Source organism: Eumetopias jubatus, unplaced genomic scaffold, assembly GCF_037043125.1.
Source record: "Eumetopias jubatus isolate StellerSeaLion01/CBP00866 unplaced genomic scaffold, mEumJub1_p1.0 scaffold_16, whole genome shotgun sequence".
NCBI lineage: Eukaryota > Metazoa > Chordata > Mammalia > Carnivora > Otariidae > Eumetopias > Eumetopias jubatus.
The window spans coordinates 87882783-87898873 of NW_028274822.1; the positions used below are offsets into that span (position 1 = coordinate 87882783).

At 44.7% G+C, this 16091-nt stretch overlaps 1 protein-coding gene across 1 annotated transcript in view; it reads left to right on the forward strand.

Moving 5' to 3' along the window:
• Nucleotides 1-16091, forward strand: part of DNAH10 (dynein axonemal heavy chain 10) — a 129792-nt gene that overhangs the window by 35487 nt on the left and 78214 nt on the right. Inside the window, exons 17-25 of the mRNA XM_088019638.1 lie at nt 651-815; nt 1406-1613; nt 3638-3794; nt 6827-7303; nt 7412-7570; nt 8849-8965; nt 9050-9152; nt 9836-10014; nt 14162-14373. Coding sequence (XP_087875764.1) covers nt 651-815; nt 1406-1613; nt 3638-3794; nt 6827-7303; nt 7412-7570; nt 8849-8965; nt 9050-9152; nt 9836-10014; nt 14162-14373 — 1777 coding nt within the window. The remainder of the gene's footprint in view (nt 1-650; nt 816-1405; nt 1614-3637; nt 3795-6826; nt 7304-7411; nt 7571-8848; nt 8966-9049; nt 9153-9835; nt 10015-14161; nt 14374-16091) is intronic.

Genomic DNA, 16091 nt, shown 5'->3' on the forward strand with positions numbered 1-16091 from the left:
TTTAGACCACTACCTGACAAATTACATGTTCTTAATCCAGGTTTACTATTCATGTTATTGCTGGCTACTTTTCTAAGCAACAGGCCAAAGGAGACTGGAGGCAGGGTAGGGTAGAGTGGAGGGTTCATGCTTCCATGGCAGTGGGAAGACAATAGAATTGGACCTTCTCTTACTCCTCACAGTGCTTTAGATGATGATTAGCTAAAATCTGAACAGAGAAAATTTGTCATTTCTTGATTCTTTTTTTTTTTTTAAGATTTTATTTATTTGAGAGAGAGAGCGAGTGAGAAAGAGCACAAACAGTGGGGAGGGACAGAGGCAGAGGGAGAGAAGCAGGCTCCCCACCGAGCAGGGAGCCCGACGCGGGGCTCGATCCCAGGACCCCGGGATCATGGCCTGAGCCGAAGGCGGACGCCCACCGACTGAGCCCCCCAGGCGCCCCTGGGTGATTCTAACAGGGCTCCTTCTCCTAGTCCCTAAAATTGCTAAGTGTTTGTTTGCCACCACAAAGACCCACGGGGATGAAATGAGCAGGGTCTTTCCTGTGAAGGGATGCCAGTATTAACCTTCCAGATGTTGGTGGGCAGGGTATGGAAAGAAAGAGTTGAAAGCCAAATATCTTTTTTTCTTTCTCCTTTTTTCCCTCAAAGGTATTGCTGACTACATAACTCGGTGCAAACAGGCCATTGGGAAATTTGAGTCCCTTGTCCACCAGATTCATAAGAATGCAGATGACATTTCTAACAGGCTTACGTTAATGGAGTCTATAAATCTCTTTAAATATCCAGCACCTAAAAGTGAGGAAGATCTCCCAGGTAGATATGATTTCTTGTTTCTCTGATTACAGAAGAAATGAATAGAACCTGTGGTTACGATTGCACGCATGCTCACACACACATTTATTCCACGAATGGAATAAAACCATTCCTAAAGGTCTCAGTCATTTACTTGAAAGGATCATGAGTAATTCTTGCTTTTTGCCGTGTTTTATGTATTGCTTAGACAGTTTTACAAATTCCTGAGTCTGTGAAAATCAGTAGTACTTTTGTCAATAACTTTGTAACAGTAAAGTAGATTGTGTTTTTATGGACTCAAATTTGCTTGTTTAAACAAGGTATTTTAAGTGGTCTTAGACTAGTCAAAAAGCAATTTAAGAAAAGCAAGATTGCCCAGAGGTATAAAAGTCATCTTTTGTATGTCGTCTGTTTTGGCATGCACAATGGGCATTCCCATGTTGTCGTTTATTTTTTGCTTAGGGCATGTCTTGACTTTTCGTGTTGCCTTATTTTCTGCTTTCAATCTCGGTTTTGTATTTCTAAGAGATACAGCTAATGTTTGGATTGCTTTGCGAGTAATGTCCTTTCCTGCGTTCACGAGGAATGGTAACAGGTGTCTTCCTCTCTAGGCGTGAAGGAATTCTTTGAGCACATCGAACAAGAAAGGGCCAAAGATGTGGATCACATGGTCAGGTGGTATCTTGCCATTGGGCCTCTACTGACCAAAGTCGAGGGTCTGGTCATCCACACCAACACGGGCAAGGCTCCCAAGCTGGCCTCCTATTACGAATACTGGGAACGTAAAATTTATGAGGTCTTGACAAAGCTCATCCTGAAGTAAGTTAATCTTGTTGCTTGTCTTAAAGACAGGGTGCATAGATTAAAATAGTTTACATATATGAATAGTTAAAAAGGGAGTCACAAAATGCAGAATAGAAATCATTTGGACAGTAAGTCTGCTTTCTGGTTGAAGGGTACTCACAGGATGGAAGGGTGACTTTCCATTTTGGCTCAACAACATTCAGAAAAGGAAATGATCCCTCTCCCCACTTCAACTATCTGAAAGACCTACATGTGTCTCTTTCTTACAGAGAATTCCTGTTGCTCAGTATTACCCGAAACCTAGGTGATGCCCTCCCCTGTATTGAGAGAGGCTGAACTGAAGGACATATGAGCCAGTTACTCTGCCTGATGGTCTACAGTAAATCCCTGGCTGCTATGGGCATCACACATGTGTTGAATGCCTGTCATGTGGGTCAGCCTCACAACAGACAAGGCTCTCCTGACCCCCCTACAGCTCTCAGCCCACAGCCCAGCACCTCAGCTAGGCCAGCTGAAAGCTGACTGCCTGGGCTTCATTGCATTGACTTAGGATCATTCTAGGAATGCAGCCTAGGAACTTCATCACTGGGACTGTGACCTCCATATTGTCAAAGGTGGTGTTCATTTCATCATGCAACCCCTTCTTTGTGAAGAACCCCAGAAGCAATTTCTCCAGCGTCCCTTCTGATCTTAGCCTCCTGAAAAAGTAGTTTTCTTTTTGTCCTTCATTTTTTTGTTGTGTTGTTTTTAAATGGTGTGGATTCTATGAATTGTTGACTGCACAGCTTTCTCTTTTCTCCTTGGCTGCCGGGAAACTCAGAACCAAGTTTGTAGCCTAAATGCAGCAAGTGTATAGGTATTTATGTTTGCATTGTCTCATTCTTGACTCTACATATATATATTTAAATCTATCATATATGAGAGCTTACTCTGCACCAGGCTCGTGTTACACTATTTACAATCTCATCCCCATTTTTCAGACACAGACTGTGGGGAGAATAGGGGACTTGCCTAGGGCCACACACACATCTAGTAAGAAGAAGGGCTAGGATGTGACCCTGGGTCAGTTATCACTTCATTAAACATCTGTGATTAGTGTCTCCTTTCTGATTTTATCCCACTTTGATTTTAGGGTCTCTTACTGCAGTTATTTTTGTGAGCTGCTAAAATCTATTTTGGAACAAGACATTAATAAATAAAATAAACACCTTTGGTTATCTTGCTTCCTGGACCCAGTTTGAGAAATTTCACTAAGTTGATCCTTTACAAAAATCTGTTTTCTACACATTTCATTTTTTTATTGTTGCTTCCTAGATTCCTGCAGCAGCCCCTTACATAGGGCACCTCCTATAGTGTTTCCCTTTCTAATATGCTGTGTTTTCCCCTGATCCATCCATCCATCTATCCACCCATCCATCCATCCACTCATTCATTCATTCATTCATTCATTCACAGGTTTCTTAGAGCCTGCACATGCCAGGGGCTGGACCAGACAGGGCCCCTGTCCTTCTGGTGCTTCTCCATCCTCATCGGAGAGACACAAAACACAAGGAACCAGACATAACCAAGATGATTTCTGTGAAAGAAATAAGGCAGAATAGGGTTCCTGGGAGAAAACGGAGCAGCTATTGTGACTGAGTGGTCAAGAAAGGCCTCCAGAGGCCGTGTTTGAGCTGAATCCTGAAGACTAGGAGTGAGCTACAAGAAGGAGGGACTTCCTGGGGGAAGACAGAGCCAGTGTGAAGACCGTTTTTCCTGAAACAGGTGGAACATTTTCTGGAAGTCATCACTGTTATTTAAGTGTCTCCCGACTATAAGATATTCACTTCCCAAAAGTAGAAATGAGCTATTTAAAAAAATGTAGGCCCAAACAGGGGCACATAATGAAACTCAGTGCACCCTGTCCCTTACAACGCTGCACGGGGTAGTCCTCACAGTGGGCTTTCACCTGTGACTTTGGTGACGCCGGCTGTTTCATTCGAGTGTTGGATGTACTTCAGTCCAGTGAGCCCTGTGTCTCTTTTATTAACCCCTCCTAGGAATCTGCAGTCTTTTAATTCTCTAATCCTTGGGAACGTTCCATTGTTTCAAACGGACACCATTCTGACAGCTCCTGAGATCATCCTGCATCCCAATGCAAACGAGATCGACAAAATGTGCGTCCACTGTGTCCGAAATTGCGTGGAGATCACCAAGGTAAGGGCGGACGTGTCTGTGTGGCTTCACAGGGGCTCGTCGCCACCAGCGGCTGGCCCGTGAGCTTTGGGACTCGAGCTGCCGAGGCCGTAAGAACACAGGCTCCACTCTGCCCCTTGTCCAGACTGTTGCACTTCTTCCTGGCTCTTCCTCTAGAGCTCTAGAGCCCGGGGTGCCCCACTCTGGCTTGATCCCAGCTCCCTTTTCTCCTTTCCATGCAGTCATGACCAGTCCCATGGCTTTTAATGCCACCGCTCTGGGGATGACCACCCACATCCATCCCCAGGCCAGACCGCTCTGCTATACAGCACGCTCTTCGAGTCATCTGCCTCCTAGATGAGTCCGTCCCCTCCGACCTGAGTCTTGGCATGTCCAGGGCGGAATTCTTGACTTCCCCGTCTTGCAACTTGATCCTGCCCCAGGTTCTCCTACTGCGGGAAACTGGCACCAGCACCAGCACAGTCGCGTGAGCCAGAAACCTAGGAGCCAGCCTCGATTCCTCTGTTTCCTCCCATCCGCCCATATCCTGCCCCTCGGGGGCCTGGCTGACTCCCGTGCATCATCTCACACCTGGACCACTGCAGTAGCTTCCACAATCTGTTCTCCACCACAGGGGGCGGTGGGGGTGGACAGAGTTATCTTTTTATTTTATTATTTTATTTTTATTTTTATTTTATTTTTAATTTTTTTAAAGATTTTTATTTATTTATTTGAAAGAGAGAATGAGAGAGAGAGAGAAAGAGAGAGCACATGAGGGGGGGAGGGTCAGAGGGAAAAGCAGACTCCCTGCTGAGCAGGGAGCCCGATGCGGGACTCGATCCCGGGACTTCCTGAGCCGAAGGCAGTCGCTTAACCAACTGAGCCACCCAGGCGCCCCAGAGTTGTCTTTTTAAAATACAAGTCATTTCATGTCACATTTCTTCTACAAAACCTCTGATGACTTCACATTGCATTAGAACATAATCTGAACTCCTTACTGTGGTCCTCATCTAGCACCTGCCTGCCTTATTTATTGTTAGAGACAGCACGTGTGTGAGTGGGGAGAAGGGCAGAGGGAGAAAGAGAATCCTAAGCAGACTCCCCGCTGAGCTCGATCTCACGACCCCGAGATCATGACCTGAGTAGAAATCAAGAGCGGGATGCTCAACAGACAGAGCCAGCCAGGCGCCCCACCTGCTTGCCTTCCTGATCCCCGTTGCTACGTGTCATGCTCCACCATGCTCCACCCCAATGTGGCTTAATTACACCCTCTCTTGGAGCTTCAGGGTTCCCATTTTATGACCAAAAGCAAAATAAGCAAAAGTTTTTAACTAGGAACTTAGCGACCTCTTTATTAAGTGGAGAGGAGGATAGAATCTGCCTTCTAGAGCTGTTAGTGGGGTTACATTTTGTAACGCATGCAGAGAGCTTAGCATCGTGCTTGGCAGCTTGTGGTTCCGAATGAACTTGCCTATGAGTGCGAGCGATAGCAGTCCGATTGGTACTTGACGTTATTCCCATTTTACAGACGGCGAGGAGTTATGTGTAACACACCTATGCTTTGCTGTTATGCACCACGCTTGATTAAAGGAAGAGGGAATCCTTTCTTTTTTTTTTTTAAGATTTTTGAAAGAGCATGAGCAAGCGCATGAGTTGGCGGGGAGGGGCAGAAGGAGACGCAGAAGCAGGCTCCCCGCTGAGCAGGGAGCCTGATGTGGGGCTCAATCATAGGACCCTGGGATCGTGACCTAAGCCGAAGGTAGACGCTTAACCGACTGAGCCAGCCAGGCGCCCCAGGAAGAGGAAATCTTGACTATGTGGCAAGGGGTGTCAAATTCACAGATTTGTTCTGGGACCCAGGGGAGTCCCTTTTCCTGAATTTATGTGTCTCTACCTGTAAATGTGGAAACTGATGTTGTTCAGGAAGTTAGTGGCTATTACTCTTTTAAAAGTTAGCTTCTTTTTTTCATAATAAGCCACTTTAAGTCTTAGAGGCTTAAAACAGTAACTGTGTATTTCACTCATGGTTCTGTGGGCTGGGTTCTGCTGAGAGGTTCTTCTGGCCCTGGCTGTGCTTGGTCACATGTCTGATGATCGTCTGGCTATTGGCTGGGACACCATGGTTCTCCTGTGGGTGGCTTGCCATCATCTACTAACCTAGCTCAAGGGCATTCATCTGCTGGTTGCATGGTTTCAAGAGCATGAGAGGGGAAACTGCCAGGCCACAGGAGCCTTTGGCTTCGAACTGGCACAGCACCATGTCTGCCTCTTTCCGTCGGTCAAGTTAAGTCACAGGCTAGGGCAGGGTGGGAAAATAGACCCCCCCTCAATAGACAGTTTTGCCAATAGACTCATTCCTTGGTGGGAGGAACAAAGGTTGTGGTTATTTTTGCAATCTAGCACAATTTATTAATAAAGTGATTTCAGGAGTAGAATTCAGTGGTTCATCACTTACATACACCACCCAGTGCTCATCACAATAGGTGCCCTCCCTAATGCCCATCCCCCATCTAGCCCATCCCCCACCCACCTCCCCCCAGCAGCCCTCAGTTTGTTCTCTGTCGTCAAGAGTCTGTTATGGTTTGTTTCCCTCTCTCCTTTTTTACCCCCTTCCCATATGTTCATCTGTTTTGTTTCTTAAATTCCACATAAGAGTGAAATTAATATGGTATTTGTCTTTCTCTGGTTATTTCGCTTAGCATTATACATTCTAGCTCCACCTATGGCATTGAAAATGGCAAGATTTCATTCTTTTTGATAGCTGAGTAATATTCCATTTCATATCTGTCTGTCTGTCTATCTATCTATCTATCTATCTATCTATCTATCTATCTATCACATCACATCTTTATCCATTCATCAGTCTGTGGACATCTGGGCTCTCTCCATAGTTTGGCTAATGTTGATAATGCTGCTATAAACATCAGGATGCATGCACCCCTTTGAATCTGTATTTTTGTAGCCTTTGGGTAAATACCTAGTAGGCAATTGCTGGATTGTGGGGTAGTTCTGTTTTGAACTTTTGTCTTTTCCCCTGATTCTTCTTTTGCCAGCATTTTGTTCGATGGATGAATGGCAGCTGCATCGAATGCCCTCCTCAGAAGGGGGAGGAAGAAGAACTTGTTATAATCAGTTTTTACAATGATATTTCCCTGAACCCTCAGATAATTGAACAAGCTGTTATGATCCCCCAAAATGTCCACAGGATTCTGATTAGTCTTATGAAGTACCTCCAAAAATGGAAGAAGTATCGACCTCTGTGGAAATTGGACAAAGCCATTGTGATGGAGAAGTTTGCCGCCAAGAAACCTCCTTGTGTGGCGTATGATGAAAAGTTGCAGTTCTATTCCAAGATAGCCTATGATGTCCTGCACCACCCTTTAATTAAGGATGAACACTGCATCAGGCTCCAGCTAGGGCCTCTGGCGAACACGGTGCAGGAAAATGCCAAGTCCTGGGTGACCTCACTTGGAAAGCTTCTCAGTGAGTCAGCAAAGGAGGAGCTCTATAATCTCCATGAAGAGATGGAGGTAGTGGATCACTGGGTTTAATGAAACTGCCTCTCCTGAAAGTCGGGTCTTCATTTGGGACTGTTTTTCTCTAGATTTATTTAGTGTCCTTGGACTTTTCTTTTCTAGAGCCTGGCCAAGAACCTGAAGAAGAGCCCTAGTACCCTTGAAGACCTCAAGTTTGTCCTTGGAACCATTGCAGAAATTAGAAGTAAATCTCTGGCTATGGAACTGAGATACAGGGATGTCCAGGAGCGATACCGCACCATGGCAATGTATAATGTCTTTGTGAGTGAACGATTTTCATAAGGATTTTACAGCTGGGTTGACTTACAAGACCTTTTTCAGAAATACTTCTCAAATATGACTTTAAAGAATAAAATTTAAATGTAAAGCAACCCCACAGTTATTTAGAATAACAAAAGCAGAGATTAATTCTTGATCTTGCACGGCTCAAATAGTATTTTTCGCAGATTGATCTGTAACTGCGCACCACGTCGATTCTCCTCCTCCTCCTCCTCTCCTCCTCCCTTCTTTCTTCTTTCTCTTTTGCTGTTAACTTCCTCTGATAAATAAAAGGCTCTTGCAAAAATGACAAGAAGTGAGGGAGGGAGAGTCAGAGAGGGATAAGATGATAAAAGAAACAGGTAGAGGATAATAATTCAATTGTCTTTATTTGGAGTCATTCAGGGTGATTTCAAGGACCTTTAGAAGTCCATAGAGGAGTTTGCGGGGGGGCGGTGGCATCTCCGTGAAACTGTGTGCAAAATTTTGCATGCTGTGCATCCCATACACTCAAGAAGAATCAGCTGGAAAAACAGACTAGAAAGAAGAAGCAAATAATTGTTGTAAGTCTACATTTGCATAAAACTTGTATTTCAGAATTTATGTTGCTTGACTTCTTTGAACACCTTCACTGAGCAGTAGCCTGAAAACCTAGAGATCCTTTCGTCAGAAAAATGCATAGTATACAAAATTTATATTTTTATAATTAGAAGTTCTCAATGTTGTCTTTGCTTTCCTTTATTAAGTAAAATTATTTAAAATTCTGTGTCTTAGAACTCCATTATGGTCTGCTTATATTATCTGTGTGTCTTTTGGTTTCCTTCAAGTCATTTTGCTCCTTATCTACCTGTTATTTCTGATTGTGTTCTGGACATTATATATAACAAATTTGTAGAGAGAATTGGAGGCTCTAGATGTTATATTTCATCACAGGAGATTTGTTTTTGCTTCTGACAGCACAGCTGGATGCATCAGCAAACTAAGATAACCTTGTTTGAATTAGAGATTGTTGATTTGAAGCTGGGTTTTAGTTTATGAAGGGCTTATCTCTCTAGGTTATCTCTCTATCTGTATTATCTACTTATTTTTAAATGTGATTTTATCCTGATGTTTGCATTATAAATATATAATTTTTTTCTAATTCAAGCAGTTTTCTCATGGGTTCAAATGACCTAGTTATCAGAAGCAGAAATGCCTGGGAAGTATCTTTGACCAGAATTTCAGTTCCAAATCGCAGACCATTTATTGTTTGTTCTGTTTTTTTTTTAATTTTTTTATTAGCCTTCTGATGCAGAGAAAGAACTGGTTGACAACATTGAAAGCATGTGGTCAAATCTGTTTAATGATTCAGTGAATGTGGAACATGTTCTAGGGGGCATCAAGAGAACTTTCACAGAGGTACCTTTTAAATTTTTTACTTTCTGAGTAAAGATATTGACAAATATCCATTGGGATAAATTAATGCAATCCTGACCTTCTCAGATTACTCGAGGTGAAATATCAAACTATAGACAGCAGATAGAGGATTTTGCAAAGCGTTTTCATCGTGAAGGCCCTGGTTCTGTTGGTGATGATCTTGATAAAGGTAAGAATATTCCGCTGGACTTACTGAGGTACTTGAGTATGTTTTGCTTAAGGATTTTATGGGATGATGGAATGGCGCAGTGGTTCTTTTTTTTTTTTTTAAGATTTTATTTATTTATTTGACAGACAGAGACACAGCGAGAGAGGGAACACAAGCAGGGGGAGTGGGAGAGGGAGAAGCAGGCTTCCCGTGGAGCAGGGAGCCCGATGTGGGGCTCGATCCCAGGACCCTGAGACCATGACCTGAGCCGAAGGCAGATGCTGAACAACTGAGCCACCCAGGCGCCCCTGGAGCAGTGGTTCTTAACCTTGCCTGTACACTGAGTTCATCTGAGGATCCCAAAAGCCCACGGATGCCTGGGGCCCAGATTTGAATAGTCTAATTCCATTGTTTTGGAGGGTGGTCCAGACGCCATGGGGATTCTAAGGTGCAGCCCAGGTTGAGGCCACTTAGAGGGATAAATGTGAAGGAGACAGAATTTTCTAACTGGAGAATTTTGTGTATGTACCTGGCCCCCTGATTTCTGTTAGAATGACAGAGAAGGAAAGTTGTGGTAATTGCAGACATGTCCTCCCAGATGGCTTCTGTGGATGGGATGATAGTTTATTTGTGATTTCTTACTCAGTTTTGTGTACCTTGTATTTTTATGCACTCATTGATCTATGTGTTTACTTAATCACCAGGAGTAGAACTTTTAGCCACTTTTGAAAAAGAGCTCATGAAACATGAAAAGAACCGTCAGGAGTTGGCTAATGCTGAGAAGCTCTTTGATCTTCCAATTACAATGTACCCAGAGCTGCTCAAAGTGCAGAAGGAAATGAACGGGCTGAGGACCATTTACGAGCTCTACGAAGGACTAAAGGTAAGCGTCCGCCTCACTGAAGGCAGTGTGAGGACCGACTAGGCCCAGTGGATTGTGAGGCCCCCATGATAAAGAGCCTGGGGCCAATCTTGTGGAAGTTCTCACTTTGGCTCTTGGGAAGAAGTGATGGGGAGCGATATTCAATGGATTTAGGGTTTCCATTTGGGGAGAAAGTTGTGCAACTAGATGATGGTGATGATTGCACAACATGGTGAATATACTTGATATCACTGAATCGTACATGTGTGAAAGTGCTTAAAATGGTAAATGTCAGGTGTATTTTGCCACAATAATAAAAAAGAACACTCTTTGGTGCTTGGGGCTTGGTTAAGGAGTGGGGTGAACCATTTAGTTGGAAGTAGAAATTAAAAGTAGCCGTTATTGGGGCGCCTGGGTGGCTCAGTGGGTTGAGCGACTGCCTTCGGCTCAGGTCATGATCCTGGAGTCCTGGGATCGAGTCCCGCATTGGGCTCCCTGCTCGGCAGGGAGTCTGCTTCTCCCTCTGACCTTCTTCCCTCTTATGCTTTCTCTCTACCATTCACTCTCTCTCTCAATAAATAAAAATCTTTAAAAAAAAAAAAAAAGCAGTTATTGGGGCACCTGGGTGGCTCAGTTGGTTAAGCATCTGCCTTCGGCTCAGGTCATGATCCTGGAGTCCCGGGATCGAGTCCCGCATCGGGCTCCCTGCTCGGCAGGGAGTCTGCTTCTCCTTCTCCCTCTGCCCCAATCTCATGCACTCTCTCTCTCACTCTTTCTCTCAAATAAATCAATAAAATCTTTTTTTAAAAAAGCAACTATCCTGACATTTGGATACCCTCTTGCGTATATGCTCCCCATGCAAACTCATGCCATTCCTTTATTCATCCCTCCACCTATTCACTCTGCTCTGTACAGCCCAGTGCTGTGCTGGTTGGAGAATAGGGTCTGGAAAGGAGTTGCATCTGCCCACCCCATTTCTGCCCTCTTGAGCCCCCAGGAGAGGTTGGTTGACTGTTTTAGTTTGTTCTCCCAAGACACAGAACCAACAGGCACCAAATAGATTGATCTTTCTTCCTTTTCTTTCTTTCTGTCTCACTGTCTACCTAATCTATCTAAAGTAAACTCTGTGCCCCACGTGGGGCCCAAAGTCATGACCCCAAGATCAAGAGTCGCATGCTGCACTGACTGAGCTAGCCGGGCGTCCCACCAAATAGAGTTGTTGGAGACTGGAAGCCCCAAGATGTGGGGCTGGCAAGCTGGAGACCCAGGAGAGCTGGTGGTGTGGCTCCGGCTCAGGTCTGAACTCAAAGGCAGGAGAAGACTGATGTCCCAGCCTTGAGACAGGCAGAGAGAGAAAGAGAGTTCTCTCTTACTCAGTCTTTTTCTCTCCAGTCCTTCAGTGGATTGGATGAGGCCACCCTCAGTGGGGGGGGGGGAAATCTGCTTTACTCAGGCTCCTGATTCCAATGTTAATCTTACCCAGAAACACGCTAGGGAACATTGTCCAGAATGATGTTTAACCAAATATCTTCGCACCTGTGGCTCGGTCAAGTTCACACATAAAATTAACTGTCACACTGACCCGCAAACAAATCACCACACTGCTCTGATGGTAATAGGAATACAGTAGACAGAGTGTTACAGAACCTGGACTGGATGGCCCGACGGAAGACCCAAGCGGCACCCGGAGATCTTGGAGGATTGGAGGTTTATTTAACGCCAGTGGGCTGAGAGGAGAGTGGTCTCCAAAGGTCTGAGCCCTGAGCACAAACAAAGGGGGCAATTTATCTACATCTACATCTGCATACTTGGCACTTTTGGCGCGTGAACGAAGCGGGGCAGGGAGAAGAACCTGGATTGGAGCCCGGGAAGCAGAGCAGAGCAAAGAACCTGGAAGAGCCCCGGGGCAGGGGCTGGGACTCCTTTGCTGGCTCCGTGGGCCATCTTAAGACACAGAATTCCCTTATCAAGAGCACCACGGGGCCCAGGGGAGGCAGGCGGTGGCTCAGGGAGTGGCATTTGAGCAAGGCTCTGAACCAGGGGCAGGTTTTTTCCTGGTGCAGTCATTGGATTTAGGGCCCGTCCTACTTCAGCATGATCTCCTCTTAATGAATTCCATCTGCAAATCCTGATCTCCAGAAAAGGTCACATTCTGAGGCTCCAGGGGGATGTGAGTTCTAGCAGCGGTGGGGGGTGGACACTCTTCAGCCCAGTACAGTGAGGAGTGGGGTACGTGGAGGAGAAGAGCCAGAATTGAGCTTGGAGCACTCTAATATCAAATATCACAAGAAGATGCCCCAAAAGGAAAGCAGACCGAGGAGGGGCCTCAGTGGTAGGAGGACGAACAGGTGAGGAGAATGTCTTGGAAGCCAAGTGAAAATAGCCTTTCCAGACCGTCCCACTGCACCAAACACTGTGTCAGATCAGGTAAGCGGGGGTGTGGGATGAGCACTGAATTTCACATCATGGAGGCCACTGTGACCTTGGAAACATTTCGATGGAGTTGGAGCCGTGGAAGCCTGATTAGAGTGAGTCCAAGATATTTGCCCCAAAGAAAAGAAAGCATAAGCCCCTGCAAAGACGTTTATATCAATGTTCACAGCAGGTTTATTTGTAATAGCCCTAGACTAGAAACAACCCCGATATCCACCAAGTGAATGGGTAAGTAAACCGTGCCACGTCCAACCCATGGAATGTGAGAAGGTAGTAGAAAGGCTCGAACTATTGATATACTAGGGCAACAACATGGCTGGGTCTCAAAATCATCTTGCTGAGATACCAAAGAGTACATCCTGTATGATTCCATCTGCATAAAATTCTAGAACATGCCAATGAATTTATCATGGCAGAAAACATGGCCGTGTGTCTGGGGGCGGGAGGGGGCGGTTACAGAGAGGCAGGAGGAGACTTCTGAGAGCTGTGAATGAGTTCACCATCTCGACTGTGGTGATGGTCTCATGGGTGCGCACACGTGCCCGAACTTAGCAAATTGTGCGTCTAAATATGTCCAGTTGTGTACGCCAGTTAATCCCCAATAAAGATGAAAAAAGAGAGAGCATGGGAAGAGAGGAATCAGAAACGCCAAATCCAGACAGCTTTCCCAATATGTTTGGCTGCAAAGGGAAGCAGAGAAATGAGGAGAGTTTGGGTGGAGAGGGTGTGGGGTCAGGATAATTTTTTTTAAGATGGGAGAGATAACAATGGGAACTGTATAGTGATGGGGGTGATTCAGTAAAGGAGGAACGTGGTGATAAGAGACCGGGGAGACTTGCTTGAGTGGGGTCTGGTGTCCTTGAGTTGGAGGGAAAGGGTGGGGTGGGCACGTGGCTTCAGGCAGGAGGCAGTAGGTCATGTGGGGAAGGCAGAGCATATGTGCTGTGTAGGTGTTGACACCTGAACAAATGTCAAGGGGTGGATTTAACCGCAGTTGAGGTTTTTCAAACGTGTCGGGTGGGGGGCGAACAGAGGGTGGAGGGAAGAAAGGCCCTTTAATGATGGACAGGCTGTATGTTTAGGTGTAGGAACTCCTAAGAGGTACTTTTAGTTTCTTTCTGATTCATCTCTCATTAAATTTTTGCAAAGAAAAGTTCATGGCTCGTGAATGTCATCTCAAAATAATCCAAAAAGGTGTCTGAGCTTTTAATATCTTTTTAGAAAACGAAGAAAAAAACCGAAAAATTGTAAATATGTCTTAATGTCATTTACATCTAAGTCAAAAAAATTACCATATGTATATTTCATCAATTAACACAATTTTCTGTTAAATACGTTTCATGACTCGAAGCAACCCCATTGAAACCTCGATGTTACAGGTGGCAAATGCAGACTATCCAAGAGGGTAAATTTTATGCAAGATAGTACTTTTTATGTTAAGTCTCAGGAAATTCAGCACAAAATGCTGATTATCTATAATAATTGGGCAGGATTATCCAAATTGTAAGTATTTTGTAATCTTAGCAGCATTATTTTGGCCTGGCCTTGAAAACGTTGGAATTCCTTTGTTCGTATTTTGGAGCCGGTAATCAATACTTCCTTTTGTGAATCTGAGGTTTTTGTGGATAGATGGGCGATCCTGCTGGCCAAGAAGTGAGCGTGACCAAGGGTTGAGTACTGGCTCCCGCCAGTCAAAGGGGCCTTGTTGACGGCACTGTTTCTCACCCATTTCCAGGTTGCAAAAGAAGAATGGTCTCAGACCCTCTGGATCAACCTGAATGTTCAGTTCCTCCAGGAAGGAATCGAAGGTTTTCTCAAGTCCCTCAGAAAGCTACCCCGGCAGGTCCGAAACTTATCAGTGGCCTTCCATTTAGAAGCAAAAATGAAGGCATTCAAAGACTCGATTCCTTTACTTCTTGACTTGAAGCATGAAGCACTGAGAGACAGGTTGGTTTTGTCCTGTTAGCTGTTGTGAAAGGGGGAGGAGTTTTAGTCTAAAATGCGTCCTTGCTTAGATCTGATGACAAAGCCCAAGGTTGCAATAGCTCTGCAGAACTTGAAAAATGCAGGTCATATTTCTATGAAATTGTTTCCTTGTGAATTTTCTAGACAATTACCAACCACAAGGATTCTATTTTTTTTTTTTAAACCTTGCCAGATGTAAATGGGCATTTGTGGTTGCTTCACTCGAACGGTTAAAAAAAAAACATTAGGGGATCTAGGTCAGCGCCATCCAGCAGAAATACGGTATTTAAAGTGTTTCCATTAGCTGCTTTGAAAAAGAAAACAGGTAAAAATAATTTTAGTAATATATTTTAACTAACCCAGTCTACACGAAACATTATCGTTTCAACATGCAATCACTATAAAACATTTCTCACAAGATATTTTATGCTCTTCTTAAGTTGGCCTCAACTATGCTCAACTAAGTTGGCCTGTAGTTTATGAGTACGGCATCTTTAATTTGGACTCACTACGCAGCGACAGGTGACTTGTGGCGACCATACTGGACGGAGCAGGTGTCCCTAGTTTTTCAGTGGAACAGCAGTCCTGGGGGTGGGATGGAGGAGATTCACTCCTCATTCGCCTGGGATCAGCAGGGTGTGTCCACACAGGAACAGGAGATAGTAGGAGCTTTGGGGAGTCACGCTCTCCCTGCCACGCTCCTCTCTCCCTCCATGTATCTCCCAGCGGGTGGGCAGAGAGTCATGGAATGCCATCAGAGGACGAAGTCGTTCTGCTCAGCAAGAAAGCATTTTCTAGCTGAAGTTCCCTATTTTTTGATACCATAACCCAGTGCTTCCCAAGCTTAGGTCACTTCTCACCATTTTTGTCATATCCCAGCCAAAATCATTTATACTATCATTACTTGATTTTTTTCCTATCAGCTTATATTTTCTTTACTTGAACGTGTTCTAAGAAGAAACCCACACCACCGCTGTAAATGGGAAACCAAAAGCTTTTGCCATAAATAGAAATATTATAAAAATTTTTTATATAAATTTTTATTGAAAAATTATAAAAATAAAAACATTTCAAAAAGCTTAGCTCAAAACTGTTGCCTGTCGCTTAGTGGGAGGCCTACCCTGGACGAAGGGTGAATAACTGTGAGGAGGTGTTAAAGGCCCAGTAGCACCTAGCTGAGACTTTCTCTCCTTGATGTAATCAGAGGAGTAGAGGGAAACTGAAAAGGAAATCCTTTTCTCTCTGGTGACCTGGTGTTATTCATGCTGTGACACCTGTTTCCCCCCTCACCCCCCCCACCGGGGCTGTGATACCCTTACTTCATATCAGCTCCTGGCCAAGGCCTGGGAACAGAGGAGGATGAATAGTAGATTCTCCTTTCTGATCATTTCTGGTTTGTGTGGGATTGGTTTTTTTTTTTTTTTTTGTGGAATTTTTTTTTTTTAAGATTTTATTTATTTATTTGACAGAGACACAGCGAGAGAGGGAACACAAGCAGGGGGAGCGGGAGAGGGAGAAGCAGGCTTCCCGCGGAGCAGGGAGCCCGATGCGGGGCTCGATCCCAGGACCCTGGGACCATGACCTGAGCCGAAGGCAAGATGCTTAACGACTGAGCCACCCAGGTGCCCCTGAAGCAAACTAATTTTAAAAATACTTTCTTTTCAAGGTGTTTGGCTTCAGGGGCATTATAAATGTTGATG